Below are 27,650 nucleotides of genomic sequence, written 5' to 3'. Positions count from 1 at the left end.
AGGCCTACTTCTTAAGGGTATATCCAGAATCACAGAGTGGCTTTCGTTCACAATCGACATGATATTCTCCATCCGTCAGCTTCAGGAAAAGTGCAGAGAACAAAGGATACCTTTGTACAATGCGTTCATTGACCTAAGACCTTCGGTCCAGTAGACAATGGCCTCTTAATAATTTTGCAGGTAATAGGCTGCCCACCCAAACTGCTAAATGTAATTGTCTCCTTCCAACAAAATATGATAGAGACCGTGCTGTTCAATATGGCACCCGCTCCGAAATTTTCAGCATAAACAGCAGAGTTAAACCAAACAATGATGTATCCTGGCCCAACCCTCTTCGGAATACTTTTTCACTGCTAATCAACCACGCATCTGACAAATCCGCTGAAGGCATCTATCTCCATTTTAGATTTGATGAAAAAAAAAAGCCAAAACAAAAATCAGAACCACACTTGTAAGAGATATGCTATTCACGGATGATGCAGCGGTAGTGGCATACACACATGACGAGCTTCAGTCTCTAATGTCCCGACCGCTTCTCTCATGCCCGCAACGAGTATATTGGGCTAACAAACATGGGGCAACCTGCTACAACACCACCCTCCACACTCAATGATGAAAAAAAGGTAGAATTCTGCTACCTTGGATCCACAATTCACATGGAAGGCTGCATCGACCTTGAATTGCCAGACTCTGACAAAGAATTTGGGAAAATCGGAAGCACACTGACCAAAATGGAGGTCTACAAGGCATGAGTTTTGAGCACGTTACTGTACGGTAGTGAGTCATGGACTAGGCCTACCTATGCTATTAGAGCATGGAATGGGTTGCCTGAGCTAGCCAGGAAAACCAGTGACTTGTCAGAATTAAGTCATTGGTTAATATGCATGACTAAATGCATGACGCGTAGGACGTAATCATCTTCTTTTTTTGAAGTAAAGTCTGTATTATATAAGATAAGATAAGATAAGAGAGAAAACTAAATTCATTCCTCTTGTGCTGCCTCCGAAGAATCTTGAAAATCACATGGCAAGAGAGAGAGAGAGAGAGAAAGAGAGAGAGAGACAGAGAAAGAGAGAGTGCAACATTGAGATCGAATCCTTGCGTGAACGGGTCTTCCCAGCATCTTCGCAATCCTCAGACAACGACGCCTGCGCTGGCTTGGTAACGTTCAATTAAAGAGGACAATCGCATCCCAAAAGTCATCCCTTAAGTGCAACTCGCGACTGGATCGTGAAAAACATAATGTAATGAAGATTAATTACGTATACACATTACACATATATTTGTGTGTGTGTGTAAAAAAAAACACCCCTTAATGCACTCCCCTTCCCGAAAGACAACGCCTATGATAATATACTAGTAAAACGTAATAACGTATACACTCACACACTCAAGACTTTTGGATAATAATAATGATGCTAAAATAAAATATCGACATTTTAAAAAGTGTAGGTTAGTATCACAGACCTATATATATACATTATGATCTATAGATCTACATCTCTGATCTAGTCTTGTATTTGTAGTTAGGCTACATCAATCTCCTTCAAGACATTTGAGTATATTTCTCCTTTCCCCTTTTTTTATTATTAGATCTAAATCTAATGGAGACCTATAGGTCTACATTTAGAGTCTAGTCTAGATAGATTTAATCTAATATATTATATTGTAATTATCTAGATTTAGAACTTTTACTAGACTATGCCTCAAGCCAAGGCAGTCAAGGCTCATTCACATTGCCTAGCTATGGTCTGTCTCTGACTCTATGAACCAGTATGAAGTCTATGCCTCTCTACTCCTCTTCTCTACTCTATATATGATCTATGAAGTCTATGTATGGCGACTATCATACTCTATGGTGGGGGCCTGGCTGGGGAGGGGGGTATCAACCTTAACTTATCAAGCAAGTCCAAGTAGACATCATCTACGATGATCTACTGATTTAGATCTAAATCTATACTCTATAGTTATAGATCTATGATCTGGCAGTGATGCCTAGGCTGATGCTCAACCTTAATTATTTGACTGGCAAGACATTTTGATTTCCGACACTAGTGTTTGTCGCAGGCAACATCATCAAAAAGTAAAAAAGGATTATATAGTCAATATAGATAATTATCCGTTTTTATTAGAAAGCTTTGAATCTAGTAAGGGGTAAAGTATAAAAATTTATTCAAGAAACGTTTATGATTTAAATCAACTTTTAAATATCAGGAACACTGAATCTAGAATTCTAGATGTTCGTCCTTGAGACAATTAGGTATCATGGATTTCATTTGCAGCGATAGAAAACATTTCAAAATCTGCTTTCACTGTTGGTTTTGAATAGAAATATGTACCCATATAATGATATATATCTTTCACTCGCCTTGTAATTATCTTCTTTTCATGACACATTTCTTCCATCATTGCTAGCAAGCACTTATATTTTATGCATTTTTGCCATCAGAAAATGGCTTCATGTCTCTACTTACAATATGAGCAAGCTTTACAGCTGACTCATTTTCTTGTCTCTTTTTGGTAAATTCAATCCTCAATACAAAATGAAGTGTACAGTGGTGGTGTGTTTTACTCTAGAACCTAGATCTAGAAATAATGCAGCCTAAGACTCGATGACTTGCTGAAATCTATCTCAATGGGTCTGAAAAGCCACAACCTGCTCTTGACATGTATAATAACATTAAGTCAGTGCTCACAGAAGCATGGCTTTTAAAAGAGGGGATTTGAACCTCTCAAGCCCTCAGTCACATGGATGATGATGATTTATGGACTCCCACAAGTGTACTCCATTGTTTTGAAAACTAAGTGTATACATACTTGCTAATGTATGTAAGTATTATCAAAACATTTTAAAGGAGGATGAAAAATGCAGTTTGTGTTATTCAATAACTCTCTGGGATCTAATTCTAGATTACTACCAAAAACATTACAAGAAGTTTTTATAACTAGATCTATATAAATTGTTATATATATACTATTTTTGAAAGCATACTATAAATTGATATATTTATTTCTTCATTTAGATTAGGATGATTCTTCGAATGTTGCGTGGTGCATTAGTTTTAGTATCATCAGCTATCATAATACCCTACACTATTGCAATAGTCAGCAATATATTACATGGATGGCCACAGTGCAAGAACAGATATAGCCGTGCTCTGAATCCCAGAAAAGTACTTGGTTTAAATCATGTATTACTTCAGATGCTAAGGGATAAAACAACCTTTCTATTTTTATATCTAAAATGGAAAAAATTCTACAAGAATGCTGACCCAAGCAGACTTTACAAGGTAAGTATTCTAATTTGAGCATTGAAAGTATCATTATCATAAAAATAAGCATATAGTCATTCTCTGGTACTACCAGGATCAAGTTTCAGCCTTATTACTATTTATACATTTTCAATGGCCTCCTTCAGTCATGAAGCGACTGGATCATCTCATAGAAAGAATTCCTAGCCATTAGCTATAGTCAGAATGATGTCACCCATTCAGCAGTTCCCACTCTCCACACAGATTATGTAAGTGCTGATACAGTTTGGGATCAGCAGCATCACAGGTTCTGCCAGATTGTAGCACTGCAAGCTCCCTTAGGGGTTGCTGGCTCCTGATTTTCCTCAGGGTTGACTCCAGGAGTTTTTCCCATCTTATGGTATAGCTACAAGGCAGCAGAGGGTTTGAATTCAGAGTATTCCTTCTCCTAGGCTGACAAGCACTTCCATTTTTCCGCTGTACCCAAAATCTGAGCCATGTGTGATGGCCAGGAGCTGGACTGGTTGTCAGGGGGTACTTGAGACACATGTCACATGACATACTTGATTCAGAGGTACCTATAAATCTGTTCAACACACTACAGGGATTGAATATAATTTTCTTGAGTTTAATGCCTTCAAACTCAATTCAATAAAAATGTGTAATCCAAAATATCAATCACTTGTACAGTTGATAACTTGGATATAATATTATTGTTGAAATATAGGAGAAAAGTAATAAGCACATTAAACAATCTACTTGTCACAATTACTAATGACTTGTTAATGTGCACAATACAATGACCAACCACCCCACATTCCTTATATAGTGGTGTCTGTTGTGAAAGGATTTTGGTGTGTGTGTGTGTTTATATGTCATGGAGCATGAGTGTCATCCTTAAGTTAGGCCCCTGTTCTGTACCTGTCCAGTGGTTGAATGGGTCAGCCTTGCAGGGTAACGAGAGGACAGGAATGCAGAAGACAGTTGGGCGGCTAGGCCTGTTGGTATAGGTTGTGAGGTAGAAACTAGATAGAAAATAAAGTGCTGCAGTTTAATATAAAATAAAGCTATTCGAGTTTGTTACTGTGATTAGATGTTTGTAGTTCATTACAATTAGAAAGTCATCACAGTGTCTATCGATCTTTCTGGATAGTAAGCTGCATCATCCTTCCCATAAATCCACATTGACTCTATATCTAGTCTATGCAAATCAAGGCTATCTGTTTTATTTTCCCATGACCTAAATAATACAGACAGTTGATGTACTAATGGTCAACTTTTATTGTGTGCTATCTATCATGACATTATACACACATGCAACACCCATATTCCTGTGTGTACATCAAAAAAGAAATCTATACATTCTTTGCTATCACTCTTTTTTGTTCATGGCTTCTGGTAAAATAGTGGCTGAAACATTTCAACATTGCTTCTAATTAAGTAATTGTTATAGATTAAAATAATCAGAGTGTGTTTTCACATGTTCATTGTTACTTTGTCATTCATCATCATTATCTTCCCTTTGCGTTCCTAATGGTACATAGGGCCTCAATAAAAACACGCCACCCTCCATGGTCTCTTGCTAGTTTTTTAATGGCTTCCCAGCTCTTTCCTGTCCTCTCAACTTCATCTAGTACACTGCGTCGCCAATTTCTTTTTGGTCTTTCTCTATGCCTTGTGCCCTTGGGGTTCCACTCGAAGGTCTGCCTAGCTCTGTTGTTGATATCTTTTCTAAAGGTGTGACTTTGTCATTGGAGTTTATAAAACACTTTAAAAAATCAAGGGATATTGGATAACTTTTTTTTTAGGTTTGTCATTTTTAACAATGATATAGTTTAGATTAAAAAAAAATAAGGTTTAAAAAAAATTAATTAAGTTCTCATTCCAAAGTGAAGTAAATATGCTGTCTATATTGAAATATATATTGGTCTGCGATTTTTTATTGTATTGTTTTTATTGACCTAACCTTGTTGGATACTTTTACATATCAAAATGTTTTCCAGATCTAAATTGAACACAAATGACAATTTTTCTATTACCTCTAGATCTAGAGATTAGTATTTTTGTCTCACATTTGTTGATAATACTTTTAAGTTATATGTTAGATAAATTCCAGCCATTGATAATTAAATTGATCTATGGCATACATGTTTTATTATTTTATCAGAGAATGTATATATTTCAAGTATGTTTCTTATCTTTTTTTTCTGAATCTAGAATTTAGCCTTTGGTAGAAATGACTGCACCCTGGACATTTATCTGCCTTGGGAGAGAAATCCTGCAGCTAATTTACCAGTAGTCATATTTGTGTATGGTGGGGCCTGGAGCTCTGGAAATAAAAGTTCATATGGTCTACTATGTACAAACATTGCCTCACACACACAGTCTATTGTAGTCTGCCCAAACTATTCCACGTACCCAAAGGTAACAATACATATTAACGTTGACTGTTATGACATGATTAGGAAGTAGTTAGGAATTAGTTATTTGTTTCGGGAATAGGGTAAAGTTTTAATTAGCGACAAGTGACGTGCCAGATCTTTTAAAAAGAAGAACGCTCTAAACGACGCTAGAAGGAGGACGCTTATTGTAAAGTAGTAGACTTGAGTACGACATTATTGACATCGAACGATTCCCTTTTGAGTATTAAACGTATTGTTAGAACAACATATCAGCGTCGACTACATATTTGATTGTTTCGGCCTTTCGCCGGTGTTACTGAAGTGTTGAGTTCAGCGTTACCTACAGTTAGATCTACACTAGACAGATTGTCAAGAATCAACACCGCGCAGAGGTCTTAACAACTCCTCCCCCTCCCGCTAAAAAAATTGCCTGTCAATTTTTTAATCTACTGTCTTAGTCTTACAATGTGCAAGGGCCAAAATGTAGGGAAACATAAAAGACAACACAACTTGAGTCTTGATTGCGATTTCAACTTCTCTTTCTGTGTCCACAATCAAGTTCCTCTGAACACATATTTCCCTCCAGTGTCACTAACTGATACTGTCCACTGTGATGTGCCATAGGTGACCGCAGACATCGTTCGTTTGCGCTGACACTATAGGTGTGTCTATCTATACTTCATCACATTACGTTCCCGAGGTTACACCGCTTTCCCTCACACGTCAGGACAGACAATTTACCTAATATGACAAATTGACATTTATCAATGCTCGTTCTCCCACTATACACCTAACGTTCTTTCGGGCATTTACAAGTGTATTTTATTTCCTCTCTCCACTTACTTGTCCCCACACGACCTCACTCTTTACTGATGTATGATCATGATCAAATACAAAGAATAAATTATAAAACTTACTTTTCCTTGATGTAACTACATCGTCGCCTTATAAATGCCCTTTTTATTCATACCAACAGGAGTTGTTATGACATGATTAGGAAGTAGTTAGGAATTAGTTATTTGTTTCGGGAATAGGGTAAAGTTTTAATTAGCGACAAGTGACGTGACAGATCTTTTAAAAAGAAGAACGCTCTAAACGACGCTAGAAGGAGGACGCTTATTGTAAAGTAGTAGACTTGAGTACGACATTATTGACATCGAACGATTCCCTTTTGAGTATTAAACGTATTGTTAGAACAACATATCAGCGTCGACTACATATTTGATTGTTTCGGCCTTTCGCCGGTGTTACTGAAGTGTTGAGTTCAGCGTTACCTACAGTTAGATCTACACTAGACAGATTGTCAAGAATCAACACCGCGCAGAGGTCTTAACAGACAAAGAATATTTTTAAAAAAATATACCAAGGCCTATAAATTATTGAAAAAGAAAAATGTTAAGGAAGAATGTTATTCATTTAATATTAAATTTCTGTTTTTAAGTTAAATTTACAAATAGTACCATTGGATAATGGCTTTTATTAGTTGACAAGGCATGATAATTTTGTAAATTTACATTTGAAATAATAAGTTGTCTTATCAAACCAATCTTTTGATCTTTAGGGTTATGTAGATGACATGATTCAAGATATTGTGGACTGCATTAGCTGGGTTATAGATAACATTCAAGAGTACGGAGGAGACAAGGTATCAAAGAATTTAGAACTTTCTTCATTTGGTGCTTTAATTTTTTTTTTTTAAATCTAAAAGAAAAGAAGCTTTTTTTTTTTAGCATAAAAAATCTTTTGCTAAATATAAAGTATTAAAACAGATTCTCCACCATGCCTTTGTCTTTATTTTCAGTTTTTATCTACTAATTAGTACCAGGTGATCGAGCCACGCTCGGTTGAATAATTTGTTAAAGAAGGATATAAACCCGAAATCATTTTGGGAATATATTTGTAATTACAAAAATGAACGATCGGGTAAAGACTATCAATGTGAAGAGTTGCTTCTTCATTTTGTTAGTTCTCAATGTAATTGTACACAGCGATTACAATAGAAAGTCTGTAAGTCCCCCCAACAGTCTAGAAAAACCACAGCTCAAGTCATGTCGTTTTACAATGCATCTTTTGCGTAAAACTATTGGGCTATTATTGGCTTGGAAGAAAGTCTTTGCAGTGTAACTTCTAAAATGGTTATGTTCAGACATTTAATATTGCAATTAGTATATTCATTATGGCTTTAGTATGAAGCATCAAGTGATACAAAATCTCTACGCTATATGGTAAACATGCACATTGTAACAAAGTAAAATAGCACATTTTTCTTAAGAGACCTAAAAACATCGCGTTAGTATTCTAAAGAAGTGTTATTATGGGGCATCTTTGTTATGATGACCACCTTTCAGCTCTCTAAAAAAAAGATTGCCTTTGGCATATGTTCGTTCCCCATACAGGATAATTGCCCTGCCCAGCGTGACTGTCGGACTATAAGTACCCATGTCTCAGATCCACAGAGGGGTTGAGAGAACTATTGTATGGTAGACACTGATTTTTGTAGGAGCATTTCATTTTGCCACACTCTCGCTTGGAGGCATCCACGAGCATGTCTATCCCTGATCACATATCAACCTCCCTTTAAAGCAACGCGTCATTTGATACTATTCTTACCAGATATGTGAAGTTGTCTAGCACATTAAGGGATGCCTATTCCCTGTGATCTTTGGGGCTGAGTACATTTTATTAGGTGACTTCTGGAACATGACTTCCATTTTACAGAGGTTTATAGTTAAACCAAAAGAGGCAACAGCGTAATCAAAATTTGTTGACCGCGGGCTGGATATTATCAGGGCCGGCCGCAGTGGGCCCCGAACTTTCATAAGCCCCCGCGCTAATTCTAGGTGTAAATTATTAAATTAAACCATTATAACTTATAATAGGGTTCCCATGGTCTCCTTATTTTCAAGGAACTCCTGAAATTGCAAAATATACTTATAAGTCCTGGCAATCTCCTAAAATTATTAAAATCTCCTGAAAACTCATAAAAATGTCCTTAAAATAGACAAAATAGTCATTTTGGGGTGTCAGTCAATATGGTAAACGCCAATCCTACTTGTGATTAAAAAAAAATGGCATTGTCAGCTTTCATTTAATAAAAATGTAATGCAAAGACGAATTTATTTTCTAATACAAAGTCTTAATTTTCACTTATTATCATTATCCCTACCCTGACTGGGCCACGCACAATCTATTTCACATAGGGCCCCGCAAATATTAGGGCCGGCCCTGGGTATCATGTTCATTGTGTGCAAGTAAGGCGTAGAGAAGCTGTGTTATGGCCATTTCCTATGTTTTGGTATGGGACAGTAGACTCGAAGCTTGAACACATTGCAATAATTCACCAGCAAAATAACAACAAAGTAAAAGCTACCTACTGGTCTACGCAATTAAAGTGTAAACAATTTATAAAGCCTTTAAAACACAATAACTAATTCATACATGGACAAATTTAATTTCATTATTTTTCTCAATAGTTTCATAATAGATCAATCTACAATAAGATGGTGTGGAAATGTTTAATTAGGCCTATTGATTTATCAAAACTTGTTCTTGTTTGTGAAGAAATGTCTTAGTGTACTGCTGTGAGCCTAGTGACCCTTTGACGTCATATATAGAATTTCATTCATAAAACATTGTAGCCAAAATTAATTTTTCGATAATGAGACATTTTTCAAACCGATATAAAGGTCGACCTCGAGTTTTCCTGATGTGGCCAATGAGTTGAGAATTTTTTTCTCATTAATATACGCATACCTTGAAATTTTAAAGAAAATCGTTAGAGCCGTTTTCGAAATAATATACATACATACATACATACATACATACATACATACAAGAATTGATGTTTAAGAGTGTAGGATTATTGAACTATTGCTAGAACATTTAGAATTAAAAAAAAAAATCATTGGTCCATATGACACAGCTAGGAATAAAAAAAAAATATATGTAATAAATGTAATATGAAATTAATTATATTACAATAACATTTGTAAATCCAACAGCTTTCTACTGTATTGTTTTAATCTTCAGTAGTAACTACAGGCTCAAAAAAAAAAAAAAAGTAAACTAGCCTTTCTGCTTTAACATTTATGCATTTAGTAGGATAATATAATAATAACAGTCATAAAGTTTTTAGTTGTCCTTAAAGTTCCTTAAAGTTTTTTAGCTATCAAACTAAGTAAAAGACAAAAAAAGTGAAACTTATATTTTAGGGTGAAATTTATTTCTGCATTTTTGTTTGTATTTTCAGAACAAAATAATTCTAATTGGCCATTCAGCGGGAGCTCATCTGTCTGTCATGGCTATACTGGAGCTTCTTCATGATGAAAGGCTTAGTGTGCAGTCCACTTTCAAATTTACACCTGCTTTAGATCAGCTGGAAGAGTTGTCTTTTGCTGAGAGTCATTATGGCAAAAGAGGTGGGCTTCTAGAACCAAGAAATGACGGTCACCAAGACAGTTCAGGATCCTCTGAATCTTTTGCAGTGGTCAGTGAAAATGGATCATCTGTGGAGCAGTGCTTATTGACTGACAGTGGAGGCACAAGCCTGTTTGGAAGCAGTCTGAATTCTGATAATAATGCCAATCCAGAAAGTAAGAATTCCTTTTATGTTATGTACTACTTTTTGTCAAACATTATATTAATCTTTGACAACTGAAATATGAACAACTTAAATTCCTAGTCTCACCTATCTCTAATTATTACATTATTAGTATTAGGCACAGGCTGTTAACTTGTTTAGCTCACCACACAATACCATCATACACTATTGATAACAAAAGGCTCTTCTACAAATCTGAATAAAATAACTTAAGGTTAGGTTCTAGGTTAAGAAAAAAAATTAAATAAATAATAAAGAAAAAAATATTTTAAAGTATTTTAAATATAGAACTTTCTTTGAAGATGGAGCTTCAGTCAGTGAGAATGAAGGCAATGGACAGGAGAGAGTTCCCCATGAGGAAAATAAAGAAGGGGCTGCAGAGATAGAAAATGAAACTTTAGCTGCTGAAGGGCCATTATCGGCAGAAAATAATGGAGGTAAACAAAAATGTTGGTAAAAATTTCAATTTAAAAATGTCAACTTTTAAAATAGTTATATATTTTGTTTTTCAACATTTTATGATTTATAAAAAAAAAATGCTTTATTGTTTTTACATAGTTTTGTTTAAAATAAGACTTAATTATCAGTAATATTGTATGGACTATTTAAAGAATTTAATAATTCTTGTAACAACTGTTGTATTTTAAAGTTAGTGGCACTAAAAATGTCAAATTAATAATTTTTTTGTTTGTTTCTCAACCTTAAAGACTTGAAGCGCTTTATTGAAGTTTAAAATTAATATCTAAGGCAAGTAAATAATTTTTACAGAGATTGGCTTACAAAATGTTTGCACAAGAAATGTTGGAAGCAAAAATACTTAAATTATTTTGTAAAATATTGCAGAAGGTCAAACAAACCAAGGCAGTCACTCTGGGGGTAGTCAAGGTGATGATGAAGAAGAGGAAGATAGTGGAGACAATGATTCAGTCATCACTGTCAGACCTAAAGACATTGACAGACATGCCACTCTTGTTGACTTGTGCAAGGCAGTGAAAGCATTTATAGGTAAATTTGCAGTCTACTGATAATGATCTGGGCATATTGTCTGAAAAACAAATTTACATAAATCTTGGGATGAAGTTTTGGACTAGAAATTCCAGACTACATTTTACAAAATACACATTTTTGTTTAAGTATTTATATTTCTTCTTCTTCGTTCTCATTGTCATGTTGGAGTGTTCAGATGACTAGACCAATATATGAGATGAACTGCACAGTGGTTTCCAAATCAGGGAGCTCTCCATATAGTCCTTCGAGGCGGAGAGCCCAGCCCCCTGCCTGCGCAGCGGGATTCCACAGACAGGACGCCACATCTATTAGAATCGTTACTGAACTCCAACATAGATGAGGTTGTGTGTCAATGTGTTATGTGCCAGGAGGCCCATTGACTCCAACTTCAGCCTACTTTTCTTTCTGGGTGTGCTCCCATAGCCTTTGATCATCCAAGATCATCTGCAAGGCAGCAGGTGTTTATTTTTGGAGTTTTCTCTCCTAGATGAACTGCTATCCCTAGCTAACGAGTTTCATTTACCCGGGTTTAGAGTTAGAGCACCCTATACTCGCTTTTTGCAATCATTTCCCTGGATTTCTGAGATGTTTTTAGTAAATATTCTAACCACTGGAATACTTCACCTCATCCTGCATGACTGCAAACCAGTTGGTCCGCGGCTGTTTATTTGCTTTATATCTAAGGGTCTTTCCCCCTATTCTCCACCTGGGGACGCACTTGGTAGAAGGTGGTAGCTCCCCCCAAGAGTATTTATATGATTTCTTTGAATTTTAAAATAACTTTTTGTTATTACAAAAGGCTTTCTTATGATTCTGTCACAATAAAAAATGAAACTTTGATGTAGTCAATACTTTTCCTTTTATCTTTCCTCCTCTCTTTAAAGTGTAATGTTGTTTAATAAAAATATTACAAACTCAAAATTTACTTTCACTAAAAATATGTTTTTAATGTTGATAAAACTCTGAAAATAATTTTATTTTAAAATTAAAATTAAAATTTCAGTCAATTGAATTAAGAACTAAAATGTTTGATGCTAGTTTTCAAAAGTCTCCAGTTAAGCCAAAATTGTTCCTTGTGTATGTTTACTTACTCATGGATGTTTTTTTTTTACATGATTTATATCTGAAATTGTTGTGCTTAGGTTTGGCTGGTGTGTACAGTATCAAGGACCACTTCCAGCATGAATCGTGGCGTGGCATTGAAGATGTATCTTGCATGTGTAGAGCCCACTATGGTGAAGATCATTTTGCCAGGTTTTCTCCTAAAGAAATCATTCACAGCTTAGGGAGATGTTTAAGGTATTAGTCAAATCAATTTTTATGTAGTATGTACTAAGTATGGTCATGCTAAAGTATAATAAAGGGAAATAAATAATTATATTTAGTAATATTTGTATTTTGTCAAAATAATATTACAAAAAAATATATATATTGTTTATAAGATTTCTGGTGTATTAGCTACTTAAGTTTAACCAAATTATAAATTTTTAAAATACATTGAGAATGAATGCTTATATTTATTCAAAGTGATTCAAGCTATTTAAAAACAGTACATAATCTGTATGTAATAAGTGACATATTCAAACAGTTGCAGGATATCTATCCTTAGATATGAGTGATTGAAAGAAATTGTACTTTAGATGAACATTTTGTATTGAGGAAGGATTATAGTTATTGATAGTTTATAGTTTCTGCTATGCATAAATGAAGGTTTCCTGACATTTTTTTTATACCCAGAGCTACACTTGGTTCTTGAACACGTACTTCTATAATAGGTCAGTTAGGTAATAGTCATATGTCAAAAAACAAAAAGCATTATTATAAATTTTACACCAATGTTTGTCATACTAAAAATATTGAAGCCTGCTTTTTTATCTGCTTTGCATACTAAACAGCAGAGTCATAGGGGCCATATTTTCTCTTGTTTTTTTTAATTTCTTTTTGTAAGACTAATAGTTAACTTGATTAACCTTATATAACACTTTTTTCAAAAATTAAAAAGTAACAGTTAAAGCATAGTTAATTTAATTGTAACATGGCCTAGCAGTCTAATTAGATTAGGTTAGGTGTGTTATCAAGATAGGGTTGCATCCATACTTCTCTTAAGGATTACTCCATTCAGTTAAGCCCAGGTTATCATTTCAGCCTTGGCCTTAGTTTCACCTTGAACTTATTTTTCTTGGTCTGTTAACTTTCCTGTGGGTCTGGCACAGTCAGAGTTTTTTCTGGATACCTTATTTGTATGTGTTTTTAAAACTTTGTAAGAGTCTTCAAGATGTTAATATTTGACTTGTTACCCTCCATGTTTCTAAGCAATATAATAAATAATAATAATGCTAATCTTTATTGTCCATAAGGAAATTTGTCTTTCAAGTTGTGTATAACTATATAACTATAAAAATCTGTATTATTATATATATTGTTATAAACCTGGTGGTGGCACAGAGGGGGGTAGTGGTGTGTGTGTAGTCAGCCGACGCAAATCGCCCCAGGCCAGCGCTAGACAAGCAGTCAACCGTGATGAGTTACGACGGTCAGCCGAGACGAGTGTCAACACGGCGGTTCGGGAAGGATCGACAGCGGTTCGGGAAGGATCGACGTCGTGAACAGAGCTCAGGAGCGTCACGAGAGTTGTAGTCATCTGACCACCTGGAAACATCGAGCGGCGTTCTGTCCGGTTCGAGAAGGCCAGTAGGGACCTTATATAAGAGAGGAGGTGTCGCAGTCAAGACTGTTGAGAAAAGGGGCTCAATACAGCAAGGTTCAGAGCCCGGTTCACTACAGCACAGTTCAGTGGTGTGGTTCTGTACGGAGCATTACGGCGGTTCAGTGCGGAATACTATCAAGTACAGTTGAGACGAACGACGTCTTGATCTTGGTCTGTGATCGAGTCCGACACAACGAGCCTAGTGTGTGAAGTCAGTCCTGAACTGTTGAACCCATTGCAAGCCCGGAACGAGACGGAGAGGCCAGTGCAAGAGTTGATACGACGGTACAGTGTTATCGGAGAGATATTTGTACAGTGTACGTGTTGCCAATTGTACAGTCTTGGCTGTTATTTATTCAACTATTAAAGTGTTACGTTACTTTGGAGCCCTGAGTTGTCAAGATCTTTAAGTTGGTGGTGTATGGTGCAGTTTGCAGAGAGCCTGGATAGTGAGATTCGTAAATATAAATTTTCAAAATTGCTTTTGTATAGTGCATTTTTGGTGCTATGGTGCTATCTCTTTTGAGCACATGTGGGGGAGGGGGTATCTGGGAGAAGGTTTCCATGCAGTCTTTATGTGCTCAGCCAACACAATTCAACTCAAGTGAGATAGCCAAGCAGTATATATGCCATTCATCCCACAAATCAGGACATCAAAAATGTCTTTTGAAAAAAAGTCTATAAAAATATCCATTGAAGTCTCTGCTGTTATGCTTTCTGTTTCACCTTTCTCTCCTGTTCATCTTTTATCACATGATAATTTCAAACCTTCAAATTACATTTTTTGTTTACATTAACATTTTAATATAAATATTACAGCAATCATATCTTGTCCCCACATTGGTAACAATGCATTGAATACACTTTGTTTCACTATTTGTATTGACAGTTTGCCTTTGATGGTACTGGTTCATGGGACAGAAGACTATGTCTCTCCTTTATCAGCTACATTGACATTTGCTGAAGCTCTAAGTGACATATCTGCCAACGTCAAAGTAAGAGTTATCCCAGAATGCAACCACTATGAGGTATGTCTTGATCTGATGGACAGACATCGGAAGTTTTATTCTCATGTGATGGGCATCATTATGGAAACAATCAGCGCAGTTTCTTGATACCAATGGTTTTATGTAGAGTTTTACAAATTCTTTTTTTTAATTGATTTGACTGTTAGCAATTTAAATTCTACTTTAGGATGCTATGACTAATGAAGTCTATGAATGACATCTATGCTAAAGAAATTAGCTTCAGTCATTTTTGTTTTTATTTGACAATATTTCATGATTTATTATTGTCAACATGGCTAGAAGCCATGGGTTGATCATGTTTAGTTGAAATTAAACATTACCCTAGAAACAAAAAAAAATCTTGTATTAGCCTATACAAAACCTGTATGAGCTAGAACCATGTTTAGGTTTTCTGTGTATATTTTTAACCCATGAATTGTTATTTCTTTGTTAGCTGTACACTTCTTTTTTTTTTTTTTTGTTTTCTAATGTGATTTTGATTGAAGTTAACAATCACAATCATAATTGTCTTTTTCCATTGCTAGCATCTCAATGTACCGGTACCATTGAACAATATAGAAATGTGATAGAAGTCATGTTTAATTTTTTATTTTTTTTTTATTTCTGATTAACTTTATTTGTTGCTTGCTTTTTTTTTTACTAATTAAGCTCTGTTTTGTATAATTCTAAATTATTTTTTTTCATCAAGATTATTTAGATAAAGGGTGGTTGATAATTTTGGGTATTAGTTTGATACTATTGCTAGTATGCAATAAAACATTCCCTCATCACTTAGTGGTGAGGACTGAATAAAAGAAGGCATTGTCTCTGAGTCTAAAAAGTAGTGCAGTATGTCACATGACCACAAAGACCCAGTTGTTTTACTTCAGTTGTGTTTCTTTGACATTTGTAATAGTTCTCCAGCTGTCTCTTTCAAAAATCATTTGCTGCATTCTCTATACCAGTGAGGGCAAATTGATGCCCCAGTTAGTCTTTAAAGTGCATTGGGAGGCATTTCTGTTTCACAGTCTCCATAAAGCATTCTGGCAGCCTTGGATGCTTCCTGGTCTTCGAGCCATACAGACATTATTGATTTTTATTGGCCATCAAAGAGAATAGAAATCAGACATTGCCATAAGTATATTGTTAAGGATCTTATGTAAACAGAAAATGTCTATTTATATATATATATATTTATATTAAGCTAAAATCTAAACACAGACTTGTGTGTTTGTATTTCAAATTCAATCTAAAAATGCCTTTAATATCCAAGTTACTGAAGGTTATAATCGCTCTAGTAATGTACATCTCTGAAGGCACTCACCCTTTTGTTATTATTATTTTTGTTTATTCATGCATTCATTGAATTTTTAGTCTTAAAGTTTGACAGTTGTTAATTAGACAATATTTATGTGTGCTATTTATTGTTGAGATGACTATGTGGAATCTAGGCTACCTGTTGGTTCATATGACGTGCTCTGTACTTTACTTGAAAAGAAAATGATGTACGTTACTTGTTGTGTGAGTGTGAGATGTAATTACACTTGTTTGTTGTTTAGATAATGATGTGAGTAAAGCACGTCCTCACTGACCACTCAGTTATGCTGTTGTGACACTCTGTACTTGTAGACACCATGTATGTATGTGATCTCTATTGTGATACACTTTCTGTTTCAGTAAGGTCTAATTTGTGTTAGGGTAACTCTTGAAATGCTTTTTGCCAATATGTTAAATTGTTGTTGTTTTTTTTTCTACTATATTTTTTTATACAGTACTTTATCGTTTTGATGGATTTAAAAGTTTCTTGTTGAATATAACCACAGTGAGTTTAATACAAATTGGTAAATTAACTTCATGCTGCTTGTTAAAAGTTGCCTTACTTAGGTATACTCAGTTATGAGTTGTTAATAACTATCAAAATGTTGCCTACCAATAGAGAAAAAAAAAAGGGGGGGGGGGGGAGACTTTTGAAAGATATCCCAGAAAACTAGGTTTTGAGAGTTAACATTTTTTAAACTTGGGTTGTGCCTACTTCACTCAAAAAAAAAGTATGTGTTTCAGAAAATTAAATCATTTTTTTCCTCTCTCCCACAATTTTTTTTTTAGATCAAGCCTAGTTAAGATTACACAACCATTGAAACATAAATGTATAGTAGGTCTGTGTATAGCATCTCACAACCACTAGACTTTCACTACACATGCTTGCTAAACATGACTTGAACTAGTTGTTTTCTGGAAAACATTTTTTTTTTTTTTTTTTTATTTTATTAACCAAATATAATGACAGTGAGGACTTTATAACACTTTCTTTTTGGTGTATAGAGGCAAAGTCTTGGGAATATGGGAACTTATTTAGATTTTAAAACTGAAAATCACGTTTTCTTTTATGCGAAAAGGAAACTCAAAGATTCATTAATGACCATTTGGTTTTGCACAAATAAATATTGTCTTGTGGGCCAGTCTATATAGTTCTATGTCTGTGATTCAAATATAGAGTTGTTTCAAATATAAAGTTATTTCCCTTGAATTGACTTACAGGAAAAAAAAATCAAATTATATGAAGTTCCTTCCAATACAGCAATTATAAAAATTGTGAAAACAATATATTTTTTGTTTTATTAATGTTAATTAAAACATTATTTGATTTGTATGTATAGGTCACAGTTAGGAATTTAACAGTACCTACCAGCATTCACTAAAGTAGGAATAATTCAATGGAATAATTAAGGCCAATTTAGATTTAATATAAAGTTTACTTCAAGATTGCAAGACATGCCATCTTGGACTAAGCCAACTCACATTGACATGAAATGTTCCATGATTTCGTAATACATCATTAATGATATTTACATCAATCACTTTTAGATCTCAAGCTAATGGAGGTATAGATTCGGGCATTCTATATCTGGTGTTTTCAGGCAAAGGACGTAATGATTCTCTATTTCCTGTTTTACTTAGGCATATCATAGAATGACTAGCTGAGGCAAAGTAGAAAATGTCTTATTTAGAAAGATATTCATTAATAAAATATTTATGAATGCATTCAGATTAAATCAAAACCTGATTATTAGATAGCCCAAAGTTTTGAGTGTAAGAAAATTTATAAATTTGCATGGCTTGATGTTTGGAATTATCTAACCCAGTGATGCCCAACCTAATTCGACCTGCGGGCCATTTTAATTTCTGACACTCGTGTCGGAGGCCACATGAGCAAAAATGTACACATACAAAAAAAAAATCAAATTTACCTGAATTTGAAACTATTAGATTAGAAAAACTGTGGAGCTAGTACTTACATTATGGAATTGGATATCTGAAGTGATTTTTTTTCACGCGTCAGAAAATGCCTTTATTTCTGTACTTAAAAAAAGAACTACATTGTAGCTAGCTTTGACATCGACTCATTTTCTTGTCGCTTTTTGGTAAATATTTCCAACAATCCTCCAATCTCTAGGCGTAGTCTAACAATCTTTTTATTCGCGGCTCAAACCAAGAAAATCTGTTTCATAATGACATTTATATTTTGTTCTTTTTGGAAACAGCCACCTTTTTTTTATAGATCACTTATGTTGGCTTATTATCATGATCCACAAAAAAAAAGTAAGATCCGTTCTCTTTTTCAGGTAGATTCTCATTTCATAAACACACTAATGTTAAAGGTCATGGTTACCAATCAATTAAAGAAAAATTAAGGGCCCTAACATAGGTAAAGATACATAAGTTAGCTTTTTTTTTTTCGATGGGGTTGTCTACACTTTGTGCGACATTTCGGCGGGCCAGATGGAACCGCGGTCAGCCCGCGGGCCGTATTTTGGGCATCACTGATCTAACCTGTCTCAGTAGTAATATCATCATGGTGTAACAGTTTGTTAGAATTGTCTTCTTTATTTTTTGGGGGGAGGGGGTAATTTAGGCTTTTTATTTGTAATATTTAATTGTTGTTCCAAATAGGATTTAAGAATGACTTCATTATTTTTAGTTGCTTTGTTTTTTAATTGTGTATGTATAAAATGACAACTCTTTTTATATCACTTGGGTGGTAATTTGTACATGTTTTTAGTATTTATGGTCAGTCTCGATATACTGGGCATTATTAAGTGCTTTTTAAAAAAAAATAGTATAGTGCATTTAAAAAAGAAAACAAAATTTAACAAAATCATTTGAGTTGATGTCCATGATCCTGTTAGATCTTAATGCATTGTGGATTGGGGAAGTAGACTGCATCAGATGCTTAAGACAAATGTTTGCACCAGGGCAATATTGACAATATTACTATCAATGTACTACTTTCAATGTACTACTTTCAATAGTTTTTACCTTCCCATAATCTTATATTATGGTTGACTATTGAATGAAGTACTCTATTTAGTTAATGTGCATTATCTCACCAATAACACCTTTTTTTTTTTACTTTTCTTTCTCAAATTTCTTTCCCTTTTGCTATTGTCAATAAGAAGTGGTTATTTCTCTATATAAAGAAAGGAACATCTTTGAACTCATGAAAATACAAAATTACAGCTTTGATTCTCATCCTAATTTTTCATTTTGACATTACATTCTTGCTAAAATGTAAAATTAAAATTTTTCTTTGACTTTATTTCAAGTAACAAGAATAGATTTTATTTTGAAAATTTGTTCTAGTGCTATTAAGAAAAAAATATAGAAATTTATAGCATAAAAATATAATTAGATTTTTTGAACAGTCCTTCAGATTTTGCCTATTTTCATTGGTGAAAGATTGTCATAATTTAAGGGATAGATTAAGCATGTCAGAAAAAAAAAAGTATATATTATGCAACTTTTCATCAATATACTGTTTTCATAGTTTGTCTTTAGGTAAAAAAAAATAAATCAAAATCTTCATTTCTCCTTGAAATATTTTCTTAAATTTAGGAGTGACCACATATAACGTAGTCTCCACATCCCTGACCTATAAAATGGTTCAAATGGCCATCGATCAATCCACAAAAGAAACTGTGTGTAATTATGTTGATCTAACGGTAAACACTAGATTATAAGATTCTTGAAGACATTGTGCAAAAAAAAAAAAAAAAATGTAAATGAGTGTGCATGGAACATGTATATTAGAATGGCTTAATGGAGATATTTGGATGAAACCTTTAGTTATTTGTGTGTTTATTTTTAATAGTTTGTTTAGCGGCCTAGTTGTCAACTTCCAAATGTAACTTAGTTGTATGACAAGTAAGAACCATCGAGTTCAGCCTATGCAGTATGTGTTATGTATCATCCTGACTACAAGCAATGCAACAATGTTATAGATTTGTGCATAAAATGAACAATAAACATTTTGATTGTCTAGAACTCTAAGAGCAGTTTTATACTTTGTGTGTGACCAAATGTTGTGTGCAGTTTGAAATAATACATTTCTCTTTTTGGGGAGATTCTGAATGAAATTTAAAAAGACAAAATTGAAAGTAATTAATTTCAAACCAATGAAATCTGTTCATTTCTATTGTGTTTAGATGTTCTACTGGTGTCGACATCTACAACGTTTACCTTCTGTCCCAAAGTTATTTTCATCTTAACTTAGTGAGAGTACTAGAAACAAAACACAAAATTCCTTATACTTTGTGCAAAGCAAAAGCTATCAAAATTTTGAGTGGTGTCAATTTTTTTAAAACACAAATAAACAAAGGGCTAATGCATATTTCATTCGTTTCTGTTAATGTAATTTCTCCTTGACTTGCTAACCTATGGATGTGTGACTAATGCTCACATTAGTGGCATGGAAGGGGAATCTTTTGTCCATCTAGCCATTGTTGCTTTAAGCAAACTCTTATAGGTGTTTTGTCCTCATTTAATGTTTTACTTGGTGATGAGATCAATTCTTCTGACATCATGTTTACTTGAAAGGCCAGACTGTCTCTTTACACTGTCACACAAGATCTCTTTAACACTAGACTTGTATATAGTAGAAAGGCAGGAGTATTTTATATATACTAGAAAGGCAGGACTATTTTATATATGCTAGAAAGGCAGGGCTATTTTTTTTATATATACTAGAAAGGCAGGGCTATTTATATATACTAGAAAGGCAGGACTATTTTATATATGCTAGAAAAGCAGGGCTATTTATATATACTAGAAAGGCAGGGCTATTTTATATATGCTAGAAAGGCAGGGCTATTTAATATATGCTAGAAAGGCAGTGCTATTTTATATATACTAGAAAGGCAGGGCTATTTTATATATACTAGAACGGCAGGACTATTTTATATATACTAGAAAGGCAGGGCTATTTTATATATACTAGAAAGGCAGGTCTTTTTTATATATAGCCTACTAGAAAGGCAGGACTATTTTATATATATTAGAAAGGCAGGGCTATTTTAAATATACTAGAAAGGCAGGACTATATATATTAGAAAGGCAGGACTATATATACTAGAAAGGCAGGGCTATTTATATATACCAGAAAGGCAGGGCTATTTTATATATGCTAGAAAGGCAGGGCTATTTTATATATGCTAGAAAGGCAGTGCTATTGTATATATACTAGAAAGGCAGGGCTTTTTTATATATACTAGAACGGCAGGACTATTTAATATATACTAGAAAAGCAGGGCTATTTTATATATACTAGAAAGGCAGGACTATATATATTAGAAAGGCAGGACTATATATACTAGAAAGGCAGGGCTATTTATATATACTAGAAAGGCAGGACTATTTTATATATGCTAGAAAGGCAGGGCTATTTTATATATACTAGAAAGGCAGGACTATTTTATATATACTAGAAAGGCAGGGCTATATATACTAGAAAGGCGGGACTATATATACTAGAAAGGCAGGTCTTTTTTATATATAGCCTACTAGAAAGGCAGGACTATTTTATATATACTAGAAAGGCAGGGCTATTTTATATATACTAGAAAGGCAGGACTATATATACTAGAAAGGCAGGGCTATTTATATATATATATACTAGAAAGGCAGTACTATTTTATACATACTAGAAAGGGAGGGCTATTTTATATATACTAGAAAGGCAGGACTATTTTATATATACTAGAAATGCAGGACTATCTCTTTTACACTGTGACAGGGCTATCTCTTTATAATGTATTATGTTTGTCCTCAGTATAAAATTGGACATTGTTTTTTGAGTAACTGTGAATATGTGAAGAGAGCACCTTCCAAATGTTGCTTTGATAATGATCAACAAACCAGTACATTTCTAGATTCTATATTTCTAGCTGGACTCAAGACTATAATGTATAAAAATGGGGAAAACTAACATGCTTACACTAATAATACTCAAGATGAATCAAATGAAACAGCAATTAAATCTTGCACTGGACATTTTTTTATTAGTCTACACAGAAGTAATGCAATGACATACAAATGATGCAGTAATGAAGTGCACCAGACAGTGCACCTCTTCAGGTGAACAGATGACTAAACATTAGCCTGAATTAAACATATTACTAAACAACAAGAAAGGTAGATCAATAGTGTCAATAGAAGAAATGTTAAGAAAATGTAAAGGGTTGTAGAATTACATCATAGATGTTTTCATTTTGAAATAGCTAAAAGGATCATGTCCACGTGCAAAGAGCAGCCATCTTCAAAAGTTGCCAAGATGTTAATGTAAATATGTCAATTGGTTGTATAAAAGTCAAGAATACTTGCTAATGCAGCACATGTTTCTTGACTTAATTTTAATTTAGAATAGACCATACAGTAATTATTTATACATCTTCAAAAATAATTTACATTAAAATATATTTATTGAAATACATAAATATAGATTAAATAATCAGTATGGATACAACTAACATTTTTTTTTTTAAAGTAGACTACAAAGGGAGGTAATGTTAGGCTATTTCACAGGCATGGAAAATTTACCACTATAAATACACTATGAATTATAAGTAGGCCTTTATTGTACAGATCCATGTTTGTATTAGAAATTAAATATTTTTAGGTTCGAGAAGTTTAGGCCGCCTAGTAATTTTCTATGCGAATGTTGCATGTAGAAAATGGGTGATTGTAATGTACCATAGCGTTAAAATTCTAACAGCAGGTAAGAAATGGACGAAACCTTATGCCAATGTTGGGTTAAGTTGGGTAATGCACTTTCTTGTAGATCTACACACTCGAATCTAGTATTATTTATAATAGCATGTTTTAGAGGTACTAAAGCTAGTATTTGCCAGTTTGCTCGTTTTTCTTTTAGAAACAAAATAAGGGGGCTAAGATGTAGCCTACTAACAGCACATGAAAGAAAAATTACTTCATAAGGAATATAGTATTCACAAACATGAGTGGACTATGTTGTCATGATTTCAACACGAAAAGTACTGGCTTTGATGAAAGAATCAGGCTTGTAAACAAAGTGTCAAACTGATTTACGTTTGAATGGCTGCTCAATTTGAATGTTTCAAAACTAAACTCTGGCTGCCTACAGCTATATCAACAGTTGATCCGTTTATTGCTGAACATTGTTATTCGTTCTATCGGTTATTAGAGAAATAAATCTTCAACGAATGAAGAACTCCTCCGTTGCTATATACGATCGTTAAAGTTTTAGACCTAATAACTTTCTTCCATTAAATCTATCACAGGTCAATATTCTTTTGTTTATCTCATGGTTAGTTATAGCAAAATGTCTCAATATACTTCAAGCGACCATAGAAAGATATTTATAACCGTTCTGTTTGTGACATAATTGCCCTCCCTTTGTGCTAAATTCATTCGAATGTTAGATATTTTTATTTAAGAGAAGAAATTACAATAAATATAGCCTATTATGTTTATTTCACTTATTGTTAGGCATATTCTCATTTGTAATAGGCCTATAAATCGTGGGCTATTGTTTATTTCCAGATGCCCGATGGAACAAAGCGGATTTCAGTAAGATCAACATTCTATAAACCACTCACTTATTAAGACGTTTTCGGATCCAATAAACATCAGACATAACTTGGCCTAGTGATATCCATAAATATTCATGTTTTTACTTTCCATCCTTGTCTGAGCACGTTTGTTTGAAGTTGTTACAGACTCAAATCAAACTAAGTTCAAACGTTAGAAATTTGACAATGGTTTACAAATGACAATGCAGTTGGGTTAGATTAATATCAAAACAAGAACATGTCATTCCTCTGTCTTTGGAAATCCGTTTAGGTGTAAACAAATCAACATTAACAAGTAAACAGAGAGATAAGCATTTTGCTAGATGGCATTTTTTTTTTTTGCGCAAAGAATAAAGACCATACATATTTTTTGACGCTTTTTTACCAGCAGATATTATATTCTCTAAACCAACTTCTCGCAGATATTTACAGATGTGAGGACTAACACAACCACATAGCTTTTCGCACTTTTGGTTAAACAGCAATATCGGTATTAAAATGTAAAGTTGGCAGCTAATGATTAAAACTGTTAAAACACACTTTTAAATCACACTGTGTCGTTACGCAAACGATCATTCAAGTCTATTTAAAGTCTAGACAATATAATCTCATATCAAGTTTCTATCCGAACTTGTTTGTCCCTTGGCTAGTCCATCTTTTGTCACACAAATCTTTAGGGACCCAACTTAGGAAGAGATCTGAAGTTATTTAATATAAGTTCTTGCATCACATGTGAGTCCAAATTACGAGAATCACTTCTAGAAATGAGGGACAACACAAAAAACATTCTTGAGACTAGTTTTAGCCTTGATATAGAACACGAAGGCAGAGTGATCTACCAAGCAGGTCAGTATGACCGTGATCTCCCGAGAAGCTCGACAGTTTCTCCTAGGCACACACGTCTGGGGAAACCATATATCCCAGAATTCACTTTAGACAGCAAATATGCTATTTATCTCTTTCTATGCCCACTAGAACAAGAAGCATATCCTAGAAAAGGAATTTAAAAAATATAAAGGTTACTTCAGAAAAAAAATGCTTTTGTAAACATTAATTGTAAACCCGACTTCAACTTCACATTTCATACGTGTGCCATTTATTTATTTGTTTTGATGTTTTGGGATGCCCTCTCTTGTAGGCCTATTGCATGGCATTGTGAAACTGTCCAGTTTGACCATCAAAAAAACAAAATTAAAATGGTCGCATTTAAAAGTTTTGCACTTCTCTTACTTTAATTCAATAATTTACTTGTGAAAGTCTACGAGATGGAGAGAGAGAGAGAGAGAGAGAGAAAGAGAAAGGGTGGTGGAGGGTGGTAGAGACAGTGAGCGAAGGAGTGAAAGAGAGTTGAATACTATAAAATTGACCCGTAAATTATTTAAATATTTTTTTAAAACTTTATATTGCTATCATTATTTTTACCATTTCAAAAGGAAAAAATGTCCTCCAGATTATAAGTACAATCTATATACAAAATATATAATATACACGTAGGCCCTCTAATGTACACAGGATATAATATACAAACATTTATTACAAACAGTTCTAGTTATAGGGATGTGCAAAGTGTGCTACCTCATAGGGTCTCAGGGCTGAAGGAACCCCGTCATTTTACATATTCCTAGGTTAAGAGATAGGCCTATTATATGGCCTGAATAGCTCATTTTTTCTCAAAATGCTGGAAATCGCTTGGGGGAACTCGTTTCCCAGATCCCTTGCTGCAACAGCGGAATCCTAAGGGGGTAATCTCAACGGAGATTTTATTGACAATACGCACAAAGCCTCAATATTCCAATTTCCGGGCCAAATACAATTATAATATACAAAAATTTTCCTTAAAAAAAATTATGCAACTACAGTAAGACTTTTTAAGTTCAATCAACACCATCCTTAACTTGTGAGCATGGTACTGGTAGAATCTGGGCAATACACAAGAAATCGGGTTGACATAGAGACACAAAGGGAGGTAAAAACAAACGGATTTGTATAGTCATTTTAAATTACATGGCGAGGTAGGTCCATAATGCCTCAGCTTAGCCTCAGCAGCATTTGAATTGATTGTCTTTGAATGCATTGTTCTCAAAAGTTTCGCATTTTACTGGAGCGGGCAAATAGCATTTCTCAAAACCCTCGATCCTATTTAGTTGGAGGACGATGATGAGGAGTAACGTCTTGAGTTTTAAAGTTATTTATTTGTAAATGCCTTACTGAGTTTCATTTCGAAATCATTTTCATTTCTTCATTCTTTTTTAAAAAGATAAGAACATCACACCAAAACTTGATTTTTTTTCTTCCTTTCAGTTCCCCTTCCATTCTCTTACATTATCACAGTCACGTGACAGTATTTCACAGGGTGCGTCATGTGATACCCGGTTAGGCATCACGTGATTCTTTTCTTTTTTTTTTTCCTTTTCAAACCCTAACGGCATGCGCAGGACTCCACCGTCATTTCCGGGTAGTTTTTGAGCACGACGTTACGGTCCTCATCAAAATACAGCAGGGTGATGGATGACATGACGTCGGGGACACAACATGGCGCCGGCACCTTGTCATACAAGCCGATGGCGTGCACGATGCTTTGGATTGTGGCGTGATTCGACGGCCGTAGCTTCTGTGAAAATAAAGGGAGAGAATACATGAATTAATCCACTATTGTCAAGAGGAAAAAAGTTGAAATGATTGTCTTTGTTCGTATTGTGACAGTAACTGTAGTGTGACATTTTACCAAAGCCTCGTGTATTATTTATTGTCCTTTGGTGTGACATTTAACACAAAAAAAAGTTGGTCAAATGTTTAGTCCGCAACAGTCACATACACAATCACCTCACGCACACACACACAGTGTTTGCTTTGAAAAAAAAAACGCAAGACATTATTTCGCATTTCATTTACCATTATTGACCCTTTCGGTGCAAATTATTAAGAACAAACAGAAATCTGCAAAAGGGGGAGGGCTAGAATAATGTAATTTTTCTATATTATTCTATAATTTAACATATTTGATTTTAGTCTCAAAGAAAATAGGTCTCCACCTACTCTAGCGAAATTTTTCCCTAGGAGAAACCCCACAATAAAAGAGTTACAATAAACGTTTAAAGTAGAGATTATATCAATAAATAACTGAGCATATCATATACATGTCCAGTGGTGTAGCTAGTGATTTGAGGGCCATGGGAGCTTGATTTCTTTAGGGGCCCCTGAATTTTGACATTCGACATCGTCGCATGAGATAATGGCGTAATATTTAATGTGAAAACAAATTTCGGACACTTTTGCCCCCCCCCCCTCTGAAATGGGAGCCGGGGGGGGATTTTTTAAAATTTGGAACCCTCTCCCCCCACCCTAGCTACGCCACTGTACGTTTAACGTTGGCTTAAAACGTCTAAATCTATTGCGTACTTTCTATATTTCGTTTTATATTCCTTTCTGCTTTTTGTATTCATTCTCTTATGTTTTTCTCTATTACTTTCTATCTTTACCTATACTATAAAATATGCAGATTACGTATCTTTTGAATTTACACCGAGAAAACTATCGCTATTAAAGTGTGATGTAAACAAAAAATGTCAGAAAACTGTGACCAGCATGTTTTTGACAGACAACATAGTGGAGATTTTGGGGACTTGAAAAAAACAACACAACAACAACCTATTATAATAATTGAGATGCTCAATAAGTCGTATATTTTTAGATATTACCATTAAATAATAATTAGAATGACTATAACATAGACTAAATTAGAGAAATAAAGTAATCATAAAAATGCGCACATTCTCTCTCTCTCACTCTCTAG

The 27,650-nt window shown here is 34.3% G+C and overlaps 2 protein-coding genes across 5 annotated transcripts in view; one reads left to right on the top strand and one right to left on the bottom strand.

Annotated features, from left to right (window-relative positions):
• The first annotated feature begins 1,381 nt into the window (after window positions 1-1,381).
• LOC106068271 (uncharacterized) lies at window positions 1,382-20,303 on the top strand. 2 transcript variants are annotated; one of them, XM_056020237.1, is made up of 9 exons: window positions 1,382-1,452; window positions 3,024-3,290; window positions 5,469-5,675; window positions 7,215-7,298; window positions 9,903-10,245; window positions 10,556-10,690; window positions 11,097-11,258; window positions 12,404-12,560; window positions 14,858-20,303. In XM_056020237.1, exons 2-9 carry the CDS (start codon window positions 3,030-3,032, stop codon window positions 15,081-15,083), a joined length of 1,575 nt encoding a protein of 524 aa, XP_055876212.1. In that variant the 5' UTR covers window positions 1,382-1,452; window positions 3,024-3,029; the 3' UTR covers window positions 15,084-20,303. The 2 variants fall into 2 exon arrangements, with proteins under 2 accessions (XP_055876212.1, XP_013083031.2); XM_013227577.2 differs by lacking the exon at window positions 1,382-1,452 and adding an exon at window positions 1,482-1,559.
• Window positions 20,304-22,282: 1,979 nt separating this feature from the next.
• The window catches only part of LOC106075168 (bone morphogenetic protein 3-like), a 48,244-nt gene continuing 42,876 nt past the window's right edge, over window positions 22,283-27,650 (bottom strand). For all 3 annotated transcript variants that reach the window (XM_056020230.1, XM_056020228.1, XM_056020229.1), the window contains one exon: window positions 22,283-26,468. In XM_056020230.1, the coding sequence (XP_055876205.1) occupies window positions 26,277-26,468 (192 nt within the window). In that variant the 3' untranslated portion in view covers window positions 22,283-26,276. The remainder of the gene's footprint in view (window positions 26,469-27,650) is intronic.

This window comes from Biomphalaria glabrata, chromosome 2 (genome assembly GCF_947242115.1).
Source record: "Biomphalaria glabrata chromosome 2, xgBioGlab47.1, whole genome shotgun sequence".
Lineage (NCBI taxonomy): Eukaryota > Metazoa > Mollusca > Gastropoda > Planorbidae > Biomphalaria > Biomphalaria glabrata.
Note: the sequence above shows the minus strand (reverse complement) of the source record. Positions and strands in the feature narration are given on the sequence as shown.